This window comes from Dasypus novemcinctus, chromosome 23 (genome assembly GCF_030445035.2).
Source record: "Dasypus novemcinctus isolate mDasNov1 chromosome 23, mDasNov1.1.hap2, whole genome shotgun sequence".
Classification (NCBI taxonomy): domain Eukaryota; kingdom Metazoa; phylum Chordata; class Mammalia; order Cingulata; family Dasypodidae; genus Dasypus; species Dasypus novemcinctus.
Window position 1 is genome coordinate 54,410,768 of NC_080695.1, and position 26,888 is coordinate 54,437,655.

Below are 26,888 nucleotides of genomic sequence, written 5' to 3' on the forward strand. Positions count from 1 at the left end.
ATGGTCATAGAGGCAGGTATGGAATTTGAATGTGGGTGCGCCTGAATCAAAAGGCACTTTTTACTGCTTATTTTATAATTCTGGGGATGGGGCCTGGGAAGATTCTGATAGGCATGCAAAAGTACAAAAGGTGTTTTTGTTGTTAATGTTTTGTTTGCTTAATTTTTAAGCACAAAAGTTTTGAGTGACCGGTAGTGGTAAGGCATATTGCAGGCTGAAATTGAGCCTGAGCTGTGTTTGACCCAAGTCAAACTGTTTTATTGTTGTTTAAAAGTAGTATTTTTAAAAAGCTAATAAGTTAAAGGAGAGAGATAGATGATAAATGGTGATAGATAAATGAATAGAAATAGATAGATGGGTGACAGATGGAGGATACATGTAGATAAGTGATACGTAGATGATAGATAATGGATGATAGTGGATAAATAGATGGATAGATGATAGATAACAGATGACTGATAGACAGATATAGAAAGATAGATATGATAGACAAATGAAAGATGATAGAAAGATAGGTAGGTAGAGAGATAGATAGATAGATAGATAGATAGATAGATAGATGACAAGAGAGATGATAGATGGAGCCATCTTCTCTGAATTCTCAGGCCACCATAAGCCCAGTGTGTCTGAGTGTGTGTATGTGTGTTTGGGGTACACCATCATGCAATAAACACAACTTTATACCCTGTGTCACAAAGAGACTACTACAACCTCCCAAAAGTTTAGCCAAGATCATATTTGTCAGTTGATGAAATTGTCTACTTTCTGACCAGTAAACTTGAGTTCCAGACCAAGGGTTGGCAAACTACAGCCCATGGACCAAATCCAGTTGGCTGCCTGTTTATATAAATCAAGTTTTATTGGAACAAAGCCATCCATTCATTTGCACATTGTCCTGGATGGTTTTGGACAACAGCGGCAAAAGTTGAATAGTTGTGAGAGAGACCGAATGGCCTGCAGAGCCTAAGATATTTATCTGACTCTGCAGAACAAGCTTGCCAACCCCTGGTCTAGAACAACACTTCTTAAACTTTAGTGTGCACACAACCTGCTGGGGAGCTTAAAATGTGCATTCTGATCCAGCCCGTCTGGGGCGGGGCCCGAGATTCCGCATTTCGAGCAAGTTTCCAGGTAGCAGCGATGGCACTGCTGCTGCCGTACAATCCTTTCTGTGTTCCCGTCTGGAGAGGGAGCGGGAACCGATTTACGAAAAAAAACTTCAGGGGGCAAATCACAGCACAGCTAAAATAATAAGGGGCTTATTTGCCTGATCAAAGGATTTTCCTACTTTTCTAAAGGATGTCCAGTGGTCTGCCCTTGACTGCCCTCTCCCTCCCTTTCTAGTGTGCTCACAAGAGGGCGTGTTTGATTTTAGGCCGTCCCCAGGAGCATGGCCACAGGGACTCGGGAAGTACAGTGCACGAGATAATGGGGTGTGGGAGGAGAGCATCCAAAGTTTCTTCTGTGGTCATATTTCATACCAGCCTCTTCAAATCGCCATTTTTGGGGGGTGTTTTGTAACAGACGTGCTGTATCACGACAGTAAGCAGAAGATTCACATATTTATAACTATGCAAATGTACACTGAAATTTCCTACTGATGGGTGTCTGCAAGTGCCAAAATTTTGAGGCAACTGGTATACCAAGGCGTGCTGCAGGCTGAAACCAGGCCTGCACTGTGTTTGCACCCTGAGTCAGGCCTTGGCAGGCTTTCAGCTCCAGCGCCAGCAGCGCAAAGCACCCTGCGTGGGCAGGAGCTAAGTTATTGCTCACAAGCACGGCAGCGGGTGTTCCGGAGAGAAAACGAGCGGCTTGGAAGCCAAATCGACACATTCAAATCCGCCCTGTGAATGCCAGCGACGCAAGGTGGCAGGAGACCTGCCTGAGCATTTTTGGAGAGAAGGGGGGCAGTGCAGGGTGGGGAGGACCAGGTGATGCCAGAAAAAGGCTTGCACTGGATCGATAATAATTATCATGATAATAATAGCAGCACAATTGGCTGTTTATTGATGCTAAGTATATGATGCATAAGTTAGTTCATTTCATCTTTGTGAGGTGGACACTGTCATTGGCCCCTATTTTCTAGAGAAGGAAACTGAGGCTTGAAAGATAAAGTGACTTGCATAGGGGCATACAAAGTGGGGGAGAGAAAGGCTCTGATTTTTAGAGAGATTAATTCTCCATAAATGTGAGACATCCAGAAAAAAGCACCAGCGGTTTGAAACATTTAAGTCTGAGCGATCCTCCATAAGAGAGCTGGGCACCAACAGCGTTTGCGCCTCTCTGTCAAGACGCTTCTACCTCCTTTAAACCTCAAGGGACCCTGGGAGAAAGAGAAGCAGTCACCAAGACCTTCCTAGGAGAGCCGGGGCCTGCGCAGATTCTTCCATCAGCAGTGGGGTCTCCAACCCCGGCAGGGCCAGGGGCGCCCCTTCTCAGCTCCGGGCAGTTGTTCCCATGGGGAAATGAGGGCTAAATTTTGCCAGATCTTCGGATTGTCCACAGAAGGCAGAAATCTGGATTTGTATCTAAAATATCCCAATTGTAAGGTCCGCAGTTCAAACCCCGGGCCTCCTTGACCCGTGTGGAACTGGCCCATGCGCAGTGCTGATGCGCGCAAGGAGTGCCGTGCCATGCAGGGGTGTCCCCCGCGTAGGGGAGCCCCACATGCAAGGAGTGCGCCCCGTAAGGAGAGCCACCCAGCATGAAAGAAAGAGCAGCCTGCCCAGGAATGGTGCCGCACACACGGAGAGCTGACACAGCAAGATGTCACAATAAAAAGAAACACAGATTCCCGCGCTGCTGACAACAACAGAAGCGGACAAAGACGACGCAGCAAATAGACAAAGAGAACAGACAACCGGGGTGTGGGGAAAGGGGAGAGAAATAAATAAATAAATAAATCTTTAAAAAAATAATAAGGCGGCGGACTTGGCCCAATGGTTAGGGCGTCCGTCTACCACATGGGAGGTCCGCGGTTCAAACTCCGGGCCTCCTTGACCTGTCTGGAGCTGGCCCATGTGCAGTGCTGATGCGTGCAAGGAGTGCGGTGCCACGCAGGGGTGTCCCCCACTTAGGGGAGCCCCAAGCGCAAGGAGTGCGGCCGTGAGGAGAGCCGCCCAGCGCGAAAGAGAGTGCAGCCTGCCCAGGAATGGCGCCGCCCACACTTCCCGTGCCGCTAACGACAACAGAAGCAGACAAAGAAACAAGACGCAGCAAAGAGACACAGAGAACAGGCAACCGAGGGGGGGGGATTAAATAAATAAATAAATCTTTAAAAAATAATAATAATAATAAAATAAAATGTCCCGATTGTATGCCCTGGCAATGAATTTTTTAAAACACTGCCTGGACCCAACAAATCCCCTCCACTAGTGGATGGGCCTTGAGCTGAGAGGCCCCGTGTGCAGCCTCTGCTCTCAATGCTGAGTTCTGTTTTCACCCTCTAAGACTACTCCGAGGGGGCCCAATCGTGTTATGTCCCGTGACTCCCCAACAGGCTGGGGTGTGAGCTTCCTCACTACTCCACTTTACAGAGGAGGAAGCCAAGCCCCAGGAACGCAGGGCGCCCAGAGCCCCACAGTGCCCAGAGGCAGGCCGGGCCCAGGGCCTGTCCCTCTGAGCTTGTCTCCATCCAGGTGCAAAGAGCGGGGGTGGGAGGGGGGGGAGGGAAACGGAGGGGAAGGAGAGGAGGAGACTGGTCCACTCAATCCTTCCCTGGCTTCCAGGAAGCTCCATCTGTGCCTGGAGAGCACTCCTGGAACCCAGCGTCCTGCCCAAGGGCCTCTGCTCCTCTCAGACCTTCTTGAGGCTCAGGATGCAGAGTTGGGGCCGTGGACTGCGGCCTCCCTTACCCTCCTCTCTGCACAGGCCTTTCCACACACGGACATCAGTGTCAGCCCAGGTGAGCGCAAGGGCCAGGGCCGGGTGCCAGTGGACAGGGGGACGCAGCGGAGGGACTTGAGTTTCCATCAGTGAGGAGTTTTCATCTGGCCGAGGGGGGTTGAGGTGCCTCGCTGAGCCCCTTGACAGCCCCCTTCATGGGCACTCTCCTAGGGCCAGACCAAAAGGGTTGTTTTAGGAGTCCTGGGTTTAAACCTCAGCTTTGCAGGTTACAAGCTGTGTGACCTGGGATAAGTTTCCTAACCTCTCTGGGCCTCAGTTCTTCTGGAAAATGGAGATCATAATGGCACCCTGTCTGGGCTGCTATGTAAGGGAGATGAGAGAACATGGGAAAAGCGTTGGCATGTGGTGCCTGGCATCACAGGGAGCCCTGAAAATGGTATTTTTTTTATTATGGACTTGGCATCTGAGCACCCGGGTCCCTGGGACTGTGACAGCCATTCCAGGGAGCTTTCAGGCCCCACTGCTGTGCCTCTGGAGGGTGGGCATGCAGGAAGGGTGCAGTTGTCCCTCTCCTGGCCTCTCTGGAGTCCTAGCCCTGTGACACCCAGCCCTAAAGGTTTTGTGTGGTGTCCCCATGGATTGGAAACCATCAGTTCCAGGCTCACGACCTCCTAGAGTCCCATTGGGAGGAAACAGGGCTTCAAATGAGCTCGATTTCTTCCTCGTTGCAATGGGAATTTCTGGGGTGTGGACTCTGAGGGGTCCTCTGTATGTTAGGGTGACTTCCTTGGAAAGAACCCTGACTCTAATAATAATATCAGTAACAACAATGAAGTCTTCCATTACCCTTATTAGGTGCCAGGTGCTGTTCTGAGCATTTTTCATACGTAAATTCGTTTAATTTTCACAATAATTCTCACAATAATCCTATGGCAAAGATACTATTTTTATCCCTATCAAAGTACAACTGATAATATAATACCTACATGGAGATTCTCATAAGGGCAAGTTATTGGGCTGTTCCAGTGTTAGGACAGATTGAAATGGTGGGGTGATAGGGTTGCCAGATAAATACCAGATGCCTAGTTACAGTTGAATTTCAGACAAGTAATAAATAATTTTGAGTATAAGCGTGTATTAAATATTTCATGGGATATACTTATACTTGATTTCTGATTTCACTGGGAATCTTGTTTCATTTCTTTCCCCCTAAATCTGGCAACCTGAGTAGTAGGAGGGTGGGGGGCAGGCTCAGTTCACTCAGATGAGCATCATGGACTCTGGTTCTGTTGCAGACTCTTGGAGTGTCTTTCGACCTTGCTTTGTGCGTTGTTGTTTTTTGGTACTTGTTAATCCGTTATGACGTATTAGCTGTACAGCAGTAAATCCTCCTCCCCAGCTTCCAACCCCGTTACATATTTTATTACAGGTCTCATGTTGGCCTCCTAGAATAATGAAACATATCACACAGTACAGCTAAGTACAAAATGCATCAGCCTAGCTAACTGGTAGCCCTCTTAAAAACAATACAGAGGGAAGCGGACGTGGCTCAGCTCATAGAGCACCCGCCTACCATATGGGAAGGTCCAGGGTTCAATTCTCAGGCCCTCCTGGCCCTTGTGATGAGCTGGGCCATGCTCAGAGCTGCCTCGTGCAAGGAGTGCCGTGCCTCGCAGGGGCGCCCCCACGTGGGGTGCCCCATGCACAAGGAATACGCCCTGCAAGGAGAGCCCCTCCGCGTGAAAAAAGCACAGCCCACCCAGGAGTGGCGCTGCACACACGAGAGCTGACACAGCAAGATAACCCAACAAAAAAGAGACGCAGTTTCTTGGTGCCACCAAGGGTGCAAGCAGGCACAGAAGAACACAAAGAGAGTTGACACAGAGCAGACAAGGGGCGGGGGGGAAGGGGAGAGAAATAAATAAAGTAAGTATTTAAAAACAAAACAGGCGGCGGACTTGGCCCAGTGGTTAAGGTGTCCGCCTACCACATGGGAGGTCTGCGGTTCAAACCCTGGGCCTCCTTGACCCGTGTGCAGCTGGCCCATGCACGCAAGGAGTGTCCTCCCACACAGGGGTGTCCCTACTCAGGGGAACCCCACGCACAAGGAGTGCACCCCATAAGGAGAGCCGCCCAGTGCAAAAGAAAGTGCAGCCTGCCCAAGAATGGCGCGGCACACACGGAGAGCTGACACAACAAGATGACGCAGCAAAAAGAAACAGAGATTCCCATGCTGCTGACAACAACAGAAACGGACAAAGAAGACGCAGCAAATAGACACAGAGAACAGACAACTGGGGTGGGGAGGGGAGGGGAGAGAAATAAATAAATAAATAAATAAATGAATAAATAAATAAATAAATAAATAAATAAATAAATAAGGAGAAGGAAAAAGGGTTTGAAATCAGCAAGACACGGCTTTCTAAAAAACAGATTTTAGGGGAGTGGATGTAGCTCAGTGGTTGAACATCTGCTTCCTCTGTATGAGGTCCTGGGTTCAATCGCTCTTAACCTAAAACACACACACATTTTAAATGTGTGTCAGGTCATGTGTAAAAATCATTTTTTTAGTTGGCTTAGCTTCTCATTATTATTATTTTGAGGATCCAAAGTTTAAATTACTGCTGTGGTGAAATTTACTGGCCCAGCTTTTAAGGGCTGCTATGACCAACTTATCATCACCTTCTGCTTTAACAGAGGATTTGTAAAACACAAAATTCAGCTACTAGCAGAGCAAAGACAATGTAGGCAGAACATCATAGCTGAAAGTTAATTGCACAAGGTTCAAATGCTGGCTCCTCAGGCCAGCAAGCATGAACTTCCAGGTGGGAATCGGTCACTTGTGGGCAGCAGTCTGAGGCCGTTCTGCTACATGACTGTGAACCAATTCTTCAACAACATTTACACACTATGCAGTCTATGCAATGGGCAAGCAAGAGAGAAACTGTACAAAATACTCTTGAGGGCTGCCTCACACATTCTGAGATCTGGCTTGTGTGGCCAGCAGGGAAGGGGCCTTGAGGATGAGCTCGAGAGTGGGAGCAACTAGGGAAGTTTTTTCCTATCTCAGTAGCTACATCCAGGGGACCCCTTTGAGCTTCAGGCTTCCTCTTCCGGAAAGTGGGGATAAATGTGGCACCTACCAAGGGTTTGGGAAGCTTCCATGAGATCATGCAGGAGCTTAGAAAAGTGCCAGGCACGTGATAAGGGCTTAGGAAAATGAAAGTTGTTGCTGTTACCACTTCTGTGCTGTGATTGGTGATGTCATGATAGATTTGACCAGGAGACACAGTTGTCTGTCATGACAACAAGCCTCCACTGTAGAATCTTCCAGGTGTCTTTCCTCATGCCTCACCCCTGCTCTACAAATGAGGGGACTGAGAGCATTCCAAACCCAGCAGCCTGGGAGGGCTCAGCGTTTGGAGTTAGCAGAAGGGTTCCTGTGAATCCATCAGTCCAGCCCTTCCAGATTTCAGCTTTGGAAACTGAGGCTCACAGAGGCCAAACAACCGGCCAAAGTAACCATTAATCCCAGACCAATTCGTGTCTCTAAAGGAAAACAGTTTCAACCCAGAAGAAAGCGTGTGAATGTGACGGAGTGTGGATGTGTGTGTGTGAGCAGGGCTGTGGGTGACTAGGGCTCATCAAGGGTCTCAGAGGGTCCTCAGAGACTGTGAAAATGGACACATACCCCCAAAAGTCCTTATGAATGCGGGCCTGGTTTTTCTTCCTGTTCCGGATACTCCTAGCCTTTGGGCCTTAGATCATGCGCTCTTGCTCAGGACCTCTCATTACTTCCCAACATGCAAATAGATGCAAATAGTATGGCTCAGCCACACGCCCAGGTTTGCTTTGAGAGAAAAAAAAAAACTTTTGATACCTCTGAGAGACTTGGCAGGATTTAGACAAGCTAGATCCCTTTTCCGGAATATTTTCTCTGAACCTGGACTTAATCCCATTGTTTAAATGGATTAACAAATGTAAAGTGTTTAGCACAGTGCCTGGCACCTAGGAAGAGCTGTAAATGTATTTGCTGTTATGTTCTTCAACCATCCAAAAGCCTCCTCTCCCTGGCTCCTGAGCCCAAGAACTCTCTGCAGCAAAGGAAATTATAGCCAAGTGTTTTGAAGCGCAGAGCCAGCTTCTGTGAGGCTTGAGGGATGCAGATGGGGCTCTAGATGAGTCTGTAGCCTCTTCCCCTCCCCTCCAAAACGCAGGCAGTGCCCTCTCTGCTCCAGTGACTGGCAAGGTCCCAGGGCCCGGAGTGTGGTTATATGTAATTTACTAGAACCCCTCCTGTGAGCCAGGCACAGGCTTCCCTGTGAAGTAGGCACTATCATCTTGCCCATTGTATAGATTAGGAAACTGAGGCACAAGCATTAGGGCCATCTGACGCCAGAGTCCCAGCTCTTAAGCCAAAGCTCAGAGGTCTGGGCACCTGTGTGTCTTTACCTCCTATAGCAGGGCAGGGAGTTCAGATCCTAGAGTGTCCCTGGGACACTCTGGCCCATTCCCTGCCACTCTTCTATGGTCTCTGTACATACTTCTAGGCTATCTCCTTGCCCCGTGGTTTTTCCTCCCTCCAGATAGTAAGCAACTTGAGGGCACAGACCTGAATCAGAACAGGCACTCAGGAGGCTTTGGATTATTTGCTTAATTAGTAAATTGTTAAATTTGCTCTTTGATATATTTCTTTAACAAAAGAGAAAACAAAACCAGAAAAAAAAAGCCCTTGTTTAGGAGTCTTTGAGACCATCAGACCTGGCTCCCAACTCTTCCAACCCTTGCTAGCTGTGGGGGCAAGTGATTTAACGTCCCTGAGCCTCGGTTTCCTCATCTGTACAATGGGGGTGATCCTGGCACCCCACTCTCGGTTGGTCCCAAGGATTCACATACCAAGCATCCAGAGAATGGTGGCTGTCCTTGTAAGGACAAGACCATGCCCTGCCACGCTCTACCTCCAGGGCTCCTCCCTCTGCAACATGTGGCCACAGGGATGGCCCAGAGGAGGGAAAGCACGGCGCAGGCAGGAGAGGCCGCAGCGCCATTTCTGCTCACCGAGCCAGGGCTCCCTGCAGGAGGAGGGCCTGGCAGCGGGATCCTGCGCCAGCAGGGCAGCAGGAATAGTGGGGAGCCAGGGAGATGGGGCCCTCCCGGGGCCCCCTTCCTGCTCCCCTCCCGCAGAAGCCTCCCCCCCCCACCTCCCGTCCTGGCTGCCTCCCAGGGCTGATCCGGGCAGGAGGAGGCAGGGCGGTGGCACACTCGTGGGCGCTGGATGGAGGCCAGGGGAGCCAGCAGCCAGATTGAGTGGGAAGGTGACAATTTATTCTTTTAAAAAGGGGGGGCGGGGCAGGGGGAGAGCCCTGAACGCCCGTCGTGTGTTCTTTTTTCCATAACAAGCTCAGAGCTCCCACAGGCTTTGACTCCCACCCCAGCGGGGAGACCTTGGGGGCCTTTCCTGCTGCTAAATGAGGAAAAGGGACACAGAGTGTGGCCTCCTGGTTTCCAGAGCAACAAGCCCCTTTGTGCATTCCTTCCCAGCCCACCATGGCGAATCCCCTCTTCCGCCTCTGGAATTCCCAGCCAGGCTGAACCATTTTCCGTTCTCCAAATGCTCCATTCTCTCTCACACTTTCAAGGCTTTGCAAATGCTGTGCAGTCTGCCTGGAAGGCTCACTCTTTCTCTGACTTGTACTCCTCTCGGGCCTCAGGAGAGATATCACCTCCTCCAGGAAGCCTTCCCAGATCTCCAACTCTGGGCTACATGGCACTTCTAGGTGCTCCCACAGAAACACCCTGTATTTCCCCCAGTCAAGGAGGGAACATATGGTGCCCAGTTATAATCACCTGTGAGCTCCTGGAAGCCAGGGGCGGGGTGGCAGCTACAGGACAGGGTCAAACATATCATCAGTTTCCAAAATAACGTGGAGCTGCTCACTCAAGTTTTTGCCTGCATGGCACACATCCAAAAATTACATAACGGCATCTTTCTTCCTGTGCTCCTTTTCCTTACTGTCAGTTTCCATAGACTGTGAGACCCACAAGGCCTGTAGCCTCATCTGTGTCATTTGCCCCAGGAGCTCCAGACCCACTAGGTGCAGATTTGACAGGCCAGCCTGGAGGCAGGGAGGATGGCTGGGAGGCGGCTGAAGAGTTCTGGGGAGAGGTGACAGTGGCAGGGGGAATGTGGATGGGAAAGAATGAAGAGATCAGCAAAACTTGAAAATGGATTCGATGTGAAGAGAGGAGAAAGAGAGGAGGTAAAGATAATTTTGAGCAACAAATGCTAGGAAACTCTAGCCAATCCCAGACAAGTCTAACCTCATCCAATCCTAGCTACTCTTCTGGAAACCTAAATTCATTTCAAAATTAAAAGTTTGTTTTTTTTAAAAAAGCAAAGGAAAAGAAAAAGAGATAGAGAGCAAAGAAGGAACAACATCCATAGGAAGAGACTTCCAGATCAGGCAATATGGTAAATTTTTTTTTTTTTAAAGCTTTATTTATTTATTTAATTTCCCCCCCCTCCCCTGGTTGTCTGTTCTTGGTGTCTATTTGCTGCGTCTCGTTTCTTTGTCCGCCTCTGTTGTCGTCAGCGGCACGGGAAGTGTGGGCGGCGCCATTCCTGGGCAGGCTGCTCTTTCTTTCACGCTGGGCGGCTTTCCTCACGGGCGCACTCCTTGCGCGTGGGTCTCCCCCACGCGGGGGACACCCTTGCATGGCACGGCACTCCTTGCGCGCATCAGCACTGCGCATGGCCAGCTCCACACGGGTCAAGGAGGCCCGGGGTTTGAACCGTGGACCTCCCATGTGGTAGACGGACGCCCTAACCACTGGGCCAAGTCCGTTTCCCGGCAATATGGTAAATTAGAGAACTCAAAACCCTCCCACTAGGGAAGCAGACTTGGCCCAGTGGTTAGGGCGTCCGTCTACCACATGGGAGTCTGCGGTTCAAACCCCGGGCCTCCTTGACCCGTGTGGAGCTGGCCCATGCACAGTGCTGATGCGCACAAGGAGTGCCCTGACACGCAGGGGTGTCCCCCGCGTAGGGGACCCCCACACGTAAGGAGTGCGCCCTGTAAGGAGAACCTCCCAGCGCGAAAGAAAGTGCAGCCTGCCCAGGAATGGCGCCGCACACACGGAGAGCTGACACAACAAGATGACACAACAAAAAGAAACAGAGATTCCTGTGCCGTTGACAACAACAGAAGTGTACAAAGAAGACATGGCAAATAGACACAGAGAACAGACAACTGGGGTGGGGGGAGAAGGGGAGAGAAATAAATAAAAAATAAATAAATCTTAAAAAAAAAAAACAAAAACCTCCCACTATAGAGTATCCTTGTTCTCAGGAAATGTATCTGTAAGTGTTGTGTTAAGAGGAGCATGATGTGTGCATCCTGCTCATAAATGTTTAGATAGATATCTAGAAAAATTAGATATCTAATAGATAGATAGACAGATAGATAGATAGTATAATAAATAATATAATAAATGTCACAAAGTGCCAGACGTTGGTGAGGAGGTAAATTGGAGTTCTAGGTGTTGTTTTGTATTGTTTTTGCAACTTTCCTGTAAGTCTGGAGTTTATTTCAAAATAAAAAGTTTTTTTTTTAAAAAAAAGCTACAAACTTCCCACTATAGACATCCCAAAATGCCAAAGTTTTACACTTTTTTAAAGTTAAGTTGAACTTCCAAGAAAGTTAGTGAAATAACCTGAGCTCTACTTCTAATCATTTGTGGGGGCTGAGGCTTATTTTCTTGTCAAAGGAAATACAAGGGAGTGGATGTGGCTCAAGTAGTTGAGCTCCTGCCTCCCACATGGGAAGTCCTGGGTTCAGTTCCCCGTGCCTCCTGAAAAAAGTAAAAACAAATGAAAAAACCAACTCAGGGGAGCCAATGCAGCTCAGTGGTTGAGTGCCAGCTTCCTACATACGAGGTTCTGGGTTCAATCCCCGGCCCCCAGTACCTCAAAAAGAAAGGAGAGGAGAGGGGAGGACAGGGAACGGGAGAGAAGGGGAATGGATCAGCTGGGAAGTGTGGGCATTTGCTGTGATGTTCTGTGCTGTGGGATACCTTCCATCTTTGGAGTTCCGTCTTCCATCCAAGGCAGGGTTTCTTAGCCTGGGCACTACTGACCTTTGGAACTTTGGGGATTGTCCCTTGCTGTAGGATGCTTAGCAACATCCTGGCCTCTGCCTACTATAAACCAGTAGCATCGTCTTCCTCCAAGTTGTGACAACCAAGCATGTGCCTAGCCATTGCTAAATGTCCCATGGCAGGCAAAATTGGCCCCTGTCATTGACAACCACTGCTCAAGAGTGACCACGTGGTCCAGTGTGCCCAGCACTGAGCCAGTTCCCAGGCTGTGGAGCTTTGGGTTTGAAAACTGAGACAATCTCAGGCAAACTGGGATGAGTTGGCCACCCTGCTCTCATCTCTAGTATGGGTAGTCACGATGCCAAATGTTAGGATGGGGTGGGAGTGGGGAAAGGGGTTAGCACCAACCAGGACTGTACTTCTGGTGAATTATTCCAGCCATTCCTGCGCAAACTGGGTCACATTCTCACAAATGAGTGTCCTTGGTGACAAGTGACGGGTGGAAAGCAGGGGATGATTTGCTACTTTTCAACCCTGCTAAGGGGGAAATTGGTCCAAATAGAGGCCCCAGGGAGTGATTCCTTTGAGACTTTCTGTCTAGAAGGCAATACCAGAAGTCCCCAAAGAGCCCAGCCACACCCGACATTACAAGGGGTCCCTTCAAGCCTCTCAACCACTGGAAGGTATTGAGGCCATGTCCTCCTGGACCACTGCCCTCAAGAAGGGGGACTGAGGCCCAGAGAGCAGCAGGGACAGGACTAGCCTACTGCTCCAGGCTACCTCCCCAAGCACAGCTTTCCTCGGCCATGCAGAGGTTACATGAACAGACTCCAAGCAGATTCCAACTCAGCTGCCCCAGTTCAGATTCTGGCATGCATCGCGAGACAGCAGGCAAGGCTGATTCAGGAGGGCTGGGATTAACCAGGATAGAAGCAGGGACTGACACGTGTCTGCTTAGCATAGCTGTCTGGATTACTGACAGCTTTTGCTTCCTCAAAAAAATGCACAGAGGTGCACATGCGTGCATGCATGCACGTAGGTACCCACAGGCTTGTGTGACTTTTGGGGGATTGCCTGGACCCCTGAAACCCATCAGCCCCAGTTATGAGACCCTGAACTGATGAAATAACAGTGCTATTGATAGAGCCGTCTATATTTGCCAAGCCCTGGGCTAATTTCGTTGTCCCAGCAACCCTGTGAAGTGGGTGCTGTAACTCTTCCCTGCCCTTTGATTTCTCACAATGAAGCATTATATTATACGGACATTAAGATCAAAGACTTTGGAGCCAGGAACCCTGGGCTCCTGTCCCCATTCTGCCACGGATCAGCAGAAAGGCCATAGTCAAGTCACTTACTCTAAGCCTCAGTTTCCCGCTATGTGCTTGACACATCCTAAATGCTCGGTGAATATTGTCCACCACTGCTTTATTCCATGAGCTCAGCCAGCCACGACAGGGGCTTGGAAGGCCGAGTCTATACCTCTCGGGTCTGACCGCGAAAGGAATCCCAGAGGTCAGCTATTTTGACAGCTGAGAAGGGAAGGAAAGGACCAGTGTCACACAGAGCAGCAGGAGCCGAGCTGGGCTGGGACGGAGGCTTGCTGACCCCAGCCTGGTACATCTCACTGCAGCCCACCCCCTGTCCTCACAGATGAACCACCCAACCCCATTCTCAGCACACCTGCCTTGCCTGGCCAGGTACCTTGAGTCGTGGTTTCCAAAAAAAAAAGGCATCTCCTAAAAGGCCTTCAGAGGGGCTGAGACTTGGGAGAACTTTTCATTTGTTCCTTTTCAGAACTAAGAACAAATCCTGAACCCCAGTATTTCCAATGGGCAAAAGACAGAAATATGCTTTGGCGATAGCTAGTTAATAAACGTATGAAAAAATGTGTGCCCTCGCCAGATTGCCCAGAACTGCAATGTGAAATGAGATACCAGTTTTTGCTTATAAAATTTGCAGAGATCTCCAGTGAAGTGATAACACTCAGCTCTGGCAAGGACACATTGAGATAGGGACTCTCAGACATTACCGTGGGAGTATAAATTACTTTCAGGAGGCAATTTAACAAATTGTATCAAAGCCTCAAAAAATCACTGGAAATGCCAGAAAAGCTTTATGTACAAAGCTGTTCATCTCAGCATTATTGGGAATAGTTCAAATAAAGGAAACAATCTAATCATCCCAAAATAGGGAAATGATTACATGAACTCTAATATGGCCACTCAGTGGAGTATTAAAGAGCTATTTAAAACAATGTTTACAAAAGCATTTATAATGAATTTGCGAAATGCTGCTACTTGATGATTAATTTTTAGAAATCAGAATACTGACAGGTGTGAATAGTACAGTATGATCACAGTGGCAGTTTTTGCTTGTTTGTTTGTTTTTTTTAAAGATTTATTTCTCCCCGTCCCCCAGTTGTCTGCTCTCTGTGTCCATTTGCTATGTGTGCTTCTGTGACACTTCTATCCTTATCAGCAGCACCGGGAATCTGTGTTTCTTTTTGTTGCGTCATCTTGTCAGCTCTCCCTGTGTGCGATGCCATTCTTGGGCAGGCTGCACTTTCTTTCTTTTTTTATTTATTTCTCTCCCCACCCCACCCCCCACCCCCAGTTGTCTGCTCTCTGTGTCCATTCGCTGTGTGTTCTTCTGTGACCGCTTCTGTCCTTATAGTGGCACCGAGAATCTGTGTTTCTTTTTGTTGCGTCATCTTGAGTCAGCTCTCCCTGCGTGCGGCGCCATTCTTGGGCAGGCTGCACTTTCTTTCGCGCTGGGCGGTTCTCCTTACACCCCTGCGTGGCACGGCACTCCTTGCGCGCATCAGCACTGCGCATGGGCCAGCTCCACACGGGTCAAGGAGGCCCGGGGTTTAAACCACAGACCTCCCATGTGGTAGGTGGATGCCCTAACCACTGGGCCAAGTCCGCTTCCCACAGTGGCAGTTTTTAAAAACCACTACACATGAGCATGACATGAAGAAAAATACACCAAAGCATCACTAGATTCCAAATGTTCCTAATGGGCAAATATTAGTAATATTTTTTATTGTCTTATCAATTTCAAGTATGCATGCATTTTTTTGCACCTCAGGCATAGAATTGGATTCATCCTAATAGGATGTGCTTGACTTAAGTGCTTGAGAATATTTAAGCTGTGGAAACAATCTCTGCACAGCCGGCCTCCCTCCCAGTCCATTTTCTCTCTGCCCCCAGCCATGCCGGAGCTGCCCCAGGCTTCCCTGTGCCCCCTGTTCTGGACGGGGTTCAAAGGCCGCTGCTATAGAGTCTTCCCTCTCAATAAGACCTGGGCGGAGGCAGACTTCTGATCTGAGTTCTCCATCGGCAGGAAGTCTGCCAAACTGGCCTCCATCCGCAGGTGAGGGTGCTCTTGGGTCCTCCATGGCACAGCCAAGCAACTCCTTGTGGGGGAGGAGTGGGAGAATGGGGCTCCCCACTGGTATTCTCTTCGATAATTGAAGCTCATTTTCACCTTGTCCAATTTCTCATGGAAACTGTCCTTGGCAGTAGACGGCAGAGCCTTTAGCAGGAATAGCCAAGAGCATGCTGGAGGACTGCTCTTTCAAAGTGTGCTGTGCTCTGCTGTGTATCAATAAGAGTAAGTGCTGATTTCTTATCAGAAACCATGGACATGAGAAGGTAGTGGTATACATATTTAAGGTACTGAAAGAGAAAAACTGCCACCAAAAATTCTTTATCCAGCAAAAACTGCCCTTCAAAAATGAGGGAGATGTGTGGAGCTGGCCCATGCGCAGTGCTGATGCATGCAAGGAATGCCCTGCCATGCAGGGGTGTCCCCCGCGTAGGGGAGCCCCACGCACAAGGAGTGCACCCCATAAGGAGAGCCACCCAGCATGAAAGAAAGTGCAGCCTGCCCAAGAATGGTGCCGCACACATGGAGAGCTGACACAACAAGATGATGCAACAAAAGAAACACAGATTCTCGGTGCCACTGATAAGGATAGAAGCAGTCACAGAAGAGCACACAGCGAATGGACACAAAGAGCAGACAACTGAGGGGGGAGAAGGGGAGAGAAAAATAAATAAATAAATCTTTTAAAAAAAATAAAAACATTCAGGTAGCTGCACTGCGCAGTGGACTCTAAGGTAAACCACGGGCTCTAGTTAATAGTAAATAATAAAAATGTGCTTTCATCAACTGCAACAATGCACCACTCCAGTGCAAGGTGTAAATGATAGGATGGTATATGGGAATCCTGTATTTTATTCACGATTGTTCTGTAAACCCACAACTTCTCTAAAACAACACTCGATGACTCTACAACAGAAAGAACCAACCCTCTTTCTAGTCACTGAGATTCTTGAAGAGAGGCAAGATGGCGGATTTGTAGTGTGGGTGTCACGGGACATATCATGTCTGGTTTCAAGGAACTCACAAGTCAGTAGGGAAGTCAGATGCAAGAACAAAGAACTGAATTGTGATGAGGGAGATGCACTAGGAGAAGTGGGCAATGGTATAATTAGGGTACAGTTAGGGTACCAGGGAGTCAGAGAGCTGTTGGGGCAGAGGTGTTGTCAGATCTGAGTCTTTAAGATTGGTGGAGTAGACAGGAACAGGAATTCCCAGCAGAGGGAACAGAATGCACAAAGGCATGGAAGGGTAAAGGGGCTGGACCAGATTGGAGAACTATGAGATAGTCAGTTGGCTGGGGCTTGGGAGACAAAGAGGAATGTGGAAGGAGGCCTGGAGGGCGGAGGTGCTATATCATCTGACTGCTCAGGTCCACACTTACTTAGTGACTAACAGGGAAAATTACCTTCTCAGAGACTCAGTTTCCTCATCTGTAAAATGAGGATACCTACCTAAGTTGGTTTCAGGTGATGATGTACTGACACACTTAGCAAATAAATGGCAGCTATTATTCCTTCTACTATTTTCCTTATATTCCTCTGATGTCTATTACGTCATTTGAACCCAAGGGTTGAGCCTCCTGTGATACACAGCAGAGCACAGCACACTTAGAAAGAGAAGTCCTCCAGCATGCTCTTGGCTATTCCTGCTAAAGGCTCTGCCATCTACTGCCAAGGACAGTTTCCATGAGAAATTGGGCAAGGTGAAAATGAGCTTCAATTAGCAAAGAGAATACCAGTGGGGAGCATCAGCACTGCACAAGCCAGCTGCACACGGGTCAAGGAGGCCCGGGGTTTGAACCGCCGACCTCCCATGTGGTAGGTGGATGCCCTATCCATTGGGCCAAGTCCGCTTCCCTGTTTTTCTTTTTAATTTTTATTCTATTACCGTAGAGAGTCACTGAGTTTTGTTTAAAACAGAAAGGGGCTACCCTCTTAGTTTCCAAAAGAGTCTTGACTCCACCCATCTATTCATCCTGTAGATTAATTTGAGCACCTACTCTATTCTCAGTGGTGCTGAAGAGTACTTTGAGCCAGTCAAGTTCCAACCAGGAAAACAGGGCCTACTACAAATATTTTCAAACAGGGAGGATTTGATGGAAGCTGAGAATTGGAAGAGGAGCCAGTGAGGCAAATTAGGGATTTGCAGGAGCAGGAAGCCAAGTCCACCCCTACACTGAAGGGCAGGTCAGTCCTTTGGGAGCTGGAGCCACTGAGGAGAGGTGGCCCCTGCCAGAGTCTCCCAAGGCACTGAAGGGTTTCTCCCTTCTTCCCACTCTCCAATCGCTCATCAGGACCTCCCACTGGTAGGAATCCAGCTGACATAGAAGCCTGGGAAATGCAGTCTTCAGGGTTCAAACCCTCAGTCATACAAAGCAGAGCATGGCACAGGATTGACACTTACAAAGACAGATGAAATGAGCTCTCAAAGTACTCCCAACCTAGAGGAAGAAATGAGGCATGTGTAATGAAGAATGAATGTAAAAGTGATTCCAAATGAAGATTTTACTTTAGCCAGCCCACCAAGAGGACAGCTCAGTCTGCTAAACCTTGGTTAACTGGGCATCAGAAGGGATTCCAGGCAAAGCCAGGGTTTTGCCAGCTATCTCCAGCCCAGCTCCTGTTCTTCCGTTCTTTGCTCCCACAACTTGACCTTCCTCTCTCTTCTCAGCTCCTGGCATCCTTTTTTTTTTTTAAATTTTTAAAAATTTCTCTCCCCTTCCCCTTCCCCCACCCCAGTTGTTTGTTCTCTGTGTCTATTTGCTGCGTCGTCTTCTTTGTCCGTTTCTGTCATTGTCAGCAGCACGGGAATCTGTGTTTCTTTTTTTTTTGTTGCATCATCTTGCTGCGTCAGTTCTCCGTGTGGGCGGCACCATTCCTGGGCAGGCTGCACTTTTTTTTCGCACTGGGTGGCTCTCCTTACGGGGTGCACTTCTTGCGCATGGGGCTCCCCTATGTGGGGGACACCCCTGTATGGCGGGGCACTCCTTGAGCGCATCAGCACTGCGCATGGGCCAGCTCCACACGGTCAAGGAGGCCCGGGGTTTGAACTGTGGACATCTCATGTGGTAGACGGACGCCCTAACCACTGGGCCAAGTCCGCTTCCCTCCTGGCATCCTTATACTAACATTGGCACATACTTCATTTTCTCTTTTAAGTCCCCACCCCCCTTCCATCTCTTATAAAGGTAGCTTCCCACCTGGCATATAATACTTTCCTGAAAATATGTAGAAAAGTTGAATTTGAACAATATATTCACCTGTTGTAAATGGGGTTCCATCCCCATAAAGCTAAACAGATTGGAAAATCCCTAACTTCATCTTGTCTTTGAGACACACTTCAATTCTATAATTCTGGCATTTTCTTCATGGTTTTAAATTTTGTTCTTTTCCTTCATAATTAAACATGCAATCAGCTTATGTCCATGGAGCATCTAACTAAGGTTTAAGACTCTCAGACATTCAGTTTGCTTTCATAATTTCCTTCTTCATTTCGATGGACAGTTGAGTTAAGTTTATTTGATCTCTGCTTCTAATTACTTGCAGCAGCCCCTCGGGCATCTCCATTTTCCAGTGATTTTGATCAAATATGGGAGAATGTGATTAAACATTCAAATAGTTGCCCAAGCAGGTGTTGTGGAACAAAGAAGGGGAAAGTTCTAAAATGACTGGGCGGCCATTCAAAATGCACATTCCGCAGTTGATGTTGGAGAGCCCGAATTGTGTAGGAGAGGGGCATTTGGGGATGACAGTGTTTACCCAGTTAGGTAGGACCAAGTTCAAAGACCCCATGGACTGAAGAATGTCTTGTCCCCCAGGAGTCTTACCACTCTCATTTTAGACAGAACACACACTCCTGGAGGGCCAAAACGCAACAGAGCCTGGTAAGTGTGAGGGAGGCAATGTCATACAGAAATGAAATACTGCCCATCCTTGTGATCCTTACAGCCCATTTGGGGGACAAGACCTTGGGAAATGGAGAACTCAACCTACCAGCCAACTTCTGGGGTACAGGCATTCAAGGATTTGATATTCAAGGAAGACTTCCTGGAAGAACTGGTCCTGGTTCAAGATCTTGAAGGCCTGGGAATCTTCAGGGAATGGGGGCAGCAGATATTTCAAATTAAGAAATTCATGGGAGATGAGTATAAATGATTAAGAGCAGTAAAGTCAGGCAGTCCTAAATTCTAATTCTAGCTCCATCACCTCCTACCTGCACAACCTTAGCCAAGTCAACAGAGTCATATTTTGAAATAAGTTATTGGTTCAGTGTTGGGTCTGGGGTTAATTTTTATTTTTTTATAATGACTTGTTCAGTACATTCAAATTTACCCTTTATGGGGAGCGGGTGTAGTTCACTGGTTGAGCATCTGCTCCCATGTACAAGGTCCTGGGTTCAATCCCTGGTGCTTCCTATAAAAAAACAAAAACACGTTTACCCTTTAGTGGAATGTGGAACCAATAATGGGTCTCTCTTTTCTAGTGTGGAGGTTCTGTGAATTACTTGAGTGAAGTGTGCCCATTCATTTGTCCATTTACACTTACATCCCTTGCCTGCCCTTCCAACCTCTGCAAATGACATTTTCCAGAGTCACTGATATCACCACACGGGATGAGCAGTTAGCTTGGCCTTCCTTCATGGTCTCCAAATGTAGCAGCTCCAAGTTTCAGGTCCACATATGGCTACAATCCAAGGAGGGAAGATAGTAATGGAAACTGGAGCCTTCTCTGTACATCTCCTTCCTTTATCAGCAAGAAAAATCTTTCTCAGCAGTCTCTCCCTACAAACTTTCCCTTATATCTAATTGACCAGTCTGGGTCATATGGCCAGTGTTTGCTGCAAAGGAGTCTGGGAAAGTGGCAGTCTGACTTTGCTAGGTTCCATTGTAGGCAATAAACAGAGGGATTGGGAATGACCATTAGGTAGACAACCAGCAGTGTCGGCCCTGTGCCCGTTTGGTGTGGGGATGAAATGAGTTCATACATGCAAAACACTCAACATAGCACCTAGCATAAAACCAGTGCACAAGAAACATTTTAATGGTATAAAGCAAATCTCTTATGTGTCTATGTGTCATAGACAGGTGATGAAGCCATGGCCACCAGGCTCCCTTGTCAGCTCCACCCAAGATTCCATTTTGATGTAACTGGCCCTCACGTAGACCCTATGGGACAGCTATTGCCATGCACCCAGAACACAGAAAGGAAGCAGACACCAAGATGCCATGTTTTGAAAGTGATAAATGTTGTGGAAGAGGATATGATGAGAACATACAGTATGGAGGTTTCAGGAAAGGCTTCTGTATTGGTTTGGGTTCTCCAAAAACAGACACAAAGACAGTTAAACTTGAAAGAGATTTTTGAGGGACAGTGAAGGACAAAGTGGCAGAAGCAGGCAGGGAAAGCCTGCAGACCATGATGTATTTGAGACCTGTGAAAGGGGAGGGCAAAGAAGGATCAGGTAGAAAAAACCTCAGATCACAGCACAGTTCTGGGAATGTCCTGGCCCGGCTAACATCCACGGCTAATCCTCAAGCAAAGGATGCTGTATTCGTCAGGATTTTTCAGAGAAACCATGAGGATTGGCATATCCATAGGGCAGGCTGCAAGCTGGAAACTGAAGAAGGTGAAGTTGGATTCCGCAGAAGCTGTCTGGCTGAACTAGAGGCAGAAATTCTTCTTTCTGTCTTCTGAAATCCTCCAACTGATTGGATGAGAAGACTCCCCCACATTGCTGATATAATCAGTTGTGGATGCAGTCAATGACAATGGATGCAAATCCATCAACAAAATACTCTCACAGTAATAATCAGGCCAGTATTTGCTTGACCAAACAACTGGCCACCATAACCTAGCCAAGTTGACACATGAACTTCACCATCAATAATGCCTATTACAGGAATCCCACACTGGGTAAGAATGGGCCAGCCCTGGTACCCCTGACTTTCTCAGTCATTGAGTGGGAACAGCCTGGAGAAAGCACGCTCTCACATGAAGGCAGTGATGGAGCCAACGGGGCAGAAACATGTCTTTCAGCACAAACAGGGTGATGGTACCAAAGAGTTGCGAGCTGAGACTGTCGGTTAGCTATGCTCCCAGCAGCTTGAAGGAGATCTGAGCAGTGCACTTTCCCCTAAGTAAAAAGACATTTCAACTAGTATCTAATGGGTAAATAAGAGGAAGCTAGAGTGTGGTTGGCTGAATTATGTGCCCTAGAAAATTATGTTCTGCATCTTATCCATTTCTGTGGGTATAAACTCATTGCAAATTTATTCTGAAGAAGGTAGTTTTAGTTAAGAAGTGGCTGAAGCAGCATGGGTCTTAATCCTATTACTGGAGGCCTCATAGGGAAGGCCACAGGGGAAAAGCCACCAGGAAGGAGTAGAAGAGAGAAGCCAATGGAACTCAGAAGAGAAAGGAGAAGACGCCACCATGTGCATTCCCAGATGATGGAAAAGCCATGGATCCATGGATCGCTGGCAACCAGCCCCAGAACAACACAGTCTTCAGGGGAAAAGCATAGCCTTGCTGAAACCTAATTTGGTATTTTTAGCCACAAAACCATGATCCAATCAATTTCTGTTGTTTTAAGCCAACCCATTGGATGGTATTTGTTTTAGCAGGTGGGAAACTAAGGCACTGAAGAAGAGCATCCCAGGTAGAAGGAACAGCATGAGTAAAGGCCCCGAGGTGGGAGAGATCATGACACACTCAAGGAAGTTAAAGACTAGAGTGGTTGGGATACACATGGGGCATGGGTGGCTGGAACAGTGGTGGGGGGATAAGGCTGCAGAGGGTGGTTTGGGCCAGATCTTATATCTGGCAATAACACAGCAAACTCCACCTGGGGATCTTGTCCCCAAATGTTCCCTGGGCAAGCTGTGTACTGAGTCTCTCTTTTGCACGTACACTTCTAGCTCTGCTTCAGAGCACTGCTCTTCTGCCACTTACTGGCTGGTGGGTGACTTTGGGCAATTTTTTTTCACCTCTCTGACTATCGGTCCTTTCATTTGTAGAATGGGAATGATAGTAGTGTCTTTTGAAAATTAAATGAGTGAATGTATGCAAGGGGCTCAGCATGGCTTGTGGCACACTGTAAGAGCTCATTGAGGATGGTAGAAGTTAGTGTTCTAGTAGAAGAAGTAACAGTTATGGCCAGACTCAGTGTAGATATTTTTTTAAATTAGTAAAATTCACCTGGCAAGAACCCAAATGGAAAGTGTAATGAAAAATCCCAAATATTCCATTCGTAACAGCAACTTCAAACATTGGATTATGAATACATTAATGAGAGTTCAGGAAACTCTGATTAGGTAAAAATAATAGCAAGCAATACAGTAAAATGGCTTGGTTTTCTTTTCTTCCCAGGAATCACCACGTGCCAGGTACTGTGCTAAGGTCCTCTGCATGCTTTAACTCACTCAACCCTCACTATAAGTCTCTGAGGGAGATATTAGTTCCATTGTAAAACTGAGCCTCATAGAGGTTAAATAAATTATCCAGGTTGCAGAGCTCTGAAGTGCATGGAGCTGGGATCTCAAGCTCTAGTCTCTCGGTAATAACATTCTATTCCCATTACACCCATAATTGCCAATGCTTTGGAGGAGACTTTCGTAAAGCTTGAATAAATGGAGAAATGGATCTTTGTCCTGGGCATCACAAAGGTGTAGTTCTTCCCACGGTTAATTTGCATATTTATTGCAGCACCAATCAAATTCCCAACAGGACTTTTCTTGCCATTGGACAAAGTAATTCCACATCAGGAAAGAAAAAAGAACTATTTGGACAAAAGAAAAGTGATGGGGGATGTCCCCCATCTGCCAGTAAAGTGTAGGACTTGGGGTCTTGGTTACTGAAGTCAGAAACACCTGGGTTCAAACCCCAGCCCTAATGTTTTATGAGCTGTGTGACTTTGAGTAGACTAATCTGAGTCTGTGTTTTCTCATTTGTAAAATGGGGTTGATTATGATTGCTGCTTTGCAGGATGGTGAGGATAAAGTGATATGACACTTAGTAAACTGTCACTAAATTGCAGCTAGTAAGAGTGGTATTAATAGCTGTGGTATGAGATTAAAAGTAAGGACTTCTGCACAATGTTATACATTTAACCTCTATGAGCCTCAGTTTTACAATGGAGCTAATATCTCCCTCGGAAACTTATACTGAGGGTTGAGTGAGTTAAAGCATGCAAAGAACTTTAGCACAGTACCTGGCACATGGTGATCCCTGGGAAGAAAAGAAAACCAAGCCACTTTACTGTATTGCTTGTTATATTTTTACCTAATCAGGTCATGTAATACAAGTTTCCTAAACTCTCATTAAATGTATTCATAATCCAATATTTGAGGTTGCTGTTATGAATGGAATATTTGGGATTTTTCATTACACTTTCCATTTGGGTTCTTGCCAGGTGAATTCTACTGATTTAAACAATCAAATGTTATTCCTGACCTAGGACTGGCTCAAATACCTGATCTTTCTCTCATTGGCTTGTTTCCTTGCCTTTCTCTGGGTGGATCCCACCAGGAAGGGTAGTTTTAGTGGACCGACAGCTCCTCCTATGACTACAGCTCCTGGGATGGGAGCCAGCCAGGCGATTACATCCATGCGGACCCAGAGGAGGGGGACTGCGCGCAAATCTGGTACCGGCCCACTTGCGGTGGGTGTTCCAGTGGCCAGGGCTCTTGTGAGGGTGGTGGGGAGAAGCCGAGCAACTTGCGAGTCTTCAGCACCTTGGAGAGCGATCGGGGGTTCTCTGGAGTGTTTCATGCTGCTTCGTGCACATGCAGAATATGATTCAGATGAAAAGACATTAGCGGTAGAGACATGAAAAAAATTGCACAGAAAGTAGGCAAAGAGTGGTGCTTCTATGTCAGCTTCCTCATGCACTAAAGTGCAAGCACCCACAAGGCTCAGAGAGGTTGAGAAACCTGTTCAAGTTCACTAAGCAAGCAAGTAGTGGAGCTGGCTCTCAAACCTAGTTATACAGAACTCCAGCAGAGCCTTGCTATCCTGGAAGCCAACCTGGAGCTTATGATCCAGAGCTGAGCCAAGCCTCTGAGTGAAATTTGTCCTGCCCATCCATGATGGCAGGGCAAGGCTGGCCTTACAAGACAGAAAGGCTGGACAGCAACCTCAGCAAGCATAAGCAAGGAAGGACTGCCAGGGTAGTCATGGGACCTGATGGAGAAGTCTTTTACCCCCAGTGGGTTAGTGAAATTATTTTTATTATGGTGAGTGGACCTTCACCCAGGTTCTCTACTTTCTTTCCACTGCAGCTCTGAGGTCATGGAATGATAATGCCTGCAGCCGGGAGTTTCCCTTTGTCTGCAAGATTCCATCTCTGACCATCCACTGATCCAGTCTTCCTGGAGTGAGCCCCAATGCCAGCATCACCTTGTAGCTGTACCTAGGGTAGAGTTGATATTCAATAAATGTTAACAGCACAGATAAGGTAAATCTCCCAGACAAAGATTTTAAACAAGCAAATTTTAAAGATCCAGGACAGTCACTTGGTCACAAATGACAGGCAATTCAACTCAAACTGGCTTAATAAATGCAAAAGAAGAGATGGGTTTATTGGTTCAAGTAATGGAAATCCAGGGGTTGCTCTGGATTCAGAATTGAATCTCATTGGACTGGCTCAGGTCACATGTTTGATCCTGAAGCAATCACTTTGGCATATGCTTGTTGGAGGGCCCTGCACATCCCAGGGCCCAATGGGATGAGAGTCAAAATCATCTGAGCAATGCGGCCAAAGAAAGAATGGTTTTTCCAAATACCATGACTGTACGCTCTGGATGAATTGTATGCTTTATTAATAGGTATCAATAAAATTAATTTGTTTAAATAAACTAATAGGAAAACGGACTTGGCCCAGTGGTTGGGGCGTCCATCTACCACAAAGGAGGTCCGCGGTTCAAACCCCGGGCCTCCTTGACCGGTGTGGAGCTGGCCCATGCGCGGTGCTGATGCGCCGCGCGGGGAGTGCCGTGCCACGCAGGGGTGTCCCCCGCGTAGGGGAGCCCCACGTGCAGGGAGTGCTCCCGTAAGGAGAGCCGCCCCATGCGGAAGAGAGTGCAGCCTGCCCAGGAATGGCACCGCCCACACTTCCCGTGCTGCTGACAACAACAGAAGCGGACAAAGAAACAAGACACAAGACGCAGCAAATAGACACAGAGAACAGACAACGGGGGTGGGGTGGGGGGGTGGAGAAATAAATAAATAAATCTTTAAAAAAATAAAAATAAAAATAAACTAATAACTACAAGCAAAAATAATTCATTCAAAATGTTCTTTCTTCATCTGTGCTAGCTTCATGCATTTGTTTGCAAACAAGACTTTCAAGAAATTACTTCTAATTGTTTTATTCCATTGGCATGTCTTGCTTTAAGAAAAGCTTATTTTATATGAGATGTTATGTTCCAAAATACGTAAGTTAAAATGTGGGGGGAAAAAAATCCCTTAACTCTCATTTTAAAGGACAGTTTGATCTTAAAAAGACTCAACATAGAATTCCTTTAAATAATAAAGTCTGCCTGGCACACTTGAGGCAATTATTCAATTCAATGGGCACAATTTCCAGACCACAGTAAAGCATGGACGCCTGCAATGCATTGGCTGGCAGCAAAGTCTGGGCTTCTAATATTACTCAATCTGAATGTATAGCTTTTAATCTTCCAAACTTGTAATGAATTTGTGGGATTACTGTCTTTGTTATATCCTAAGCACTTAATAAAAGAGGAGTCTGGGAAACGGACTTTGGCCCAGTGGTTAGGGCATCCTTCTACCACATGGGAGGTCCGCGGTTCAAACCCCGGGCCTCCTTGACCCATGTGGAGCTGGCCCATGCGCAGTGCTGATGTGCGCAAGGAGTGCCCTGCCACACAGGGGTGTCCCCCGCGAAGGGGAGCCCCAGGCGCAAGGAGTGCACCCATAAGGAGAGCCGCCCAGCGCGAAAGAAAGTGCAGCCTGCCCAGGAATGGCACCGCCCACACTTCCCATGCCGCTGACGACAACAGAAGCGGACAAAGAAACAAGACGCAGCAAAAAGACACAGAAAACAGACAACCGGGGGAGGGGAATTAAATAAATAAAAATAAATCTTTAAAAAAAAAAAAAAGAGGAGTCTGTCTCTAGGAAGGAAGGAAGGGAGGGAGGGAGGAAGAAAGGAAGGAAGGAGATGCCAGGTAGTAAATATATATACGTATTTATTAATAGAAAGAGCATTGGACAGGGGGGCAGGTGTCCTGGATTCTCTTTTTGATCCTCTGAGTTTTGTTTCTGTTTTGGCGTAGATTGGGAGATGGGGAAAATATTAAAATCTGGCCCCTGGGGCACCAGTGAGAAGGCAGAGGGAGAAGGATACATACCGGGAAAAAAATAGTCAGTGGACATTTGCCAAATTATCCTGCATTTCAGATTTTTCAAGAAGATCCTTCTAAAAAGGAAGTTAAAAATGGGAATTTGCTGTTACTTTAGAATTGGTCCTGGAGCCCACAATTGAAATCAACAGCCACTAATTACCCCTTATTCTAAAGAGAGCAATGAACAAAT

General features: G+C 47.4%; 1 protein-coding gene across 1 annotated transcript; it reads left to right on the plus strand.

Annotated features, from left to right (window-relative positions):
* On the plus strand, positions 1-25,183 carry CLEC19A (C-type lectin domain containing 19A). The gene is given in 5 exon segments (XM_012522158.2): positions 1-16; positions 3,800-3,904; positions 15,156-15,307; positions 23,859-23,991; positions 24,611-25,183. Coding segments are annotated over 5 exon segments (486 nt in total). The 3' UTR covers positions 24,691-25,183.
* The last annotated feature ends 1,705 nt before the right edge of the window (positions 25,184-26,888 follow it).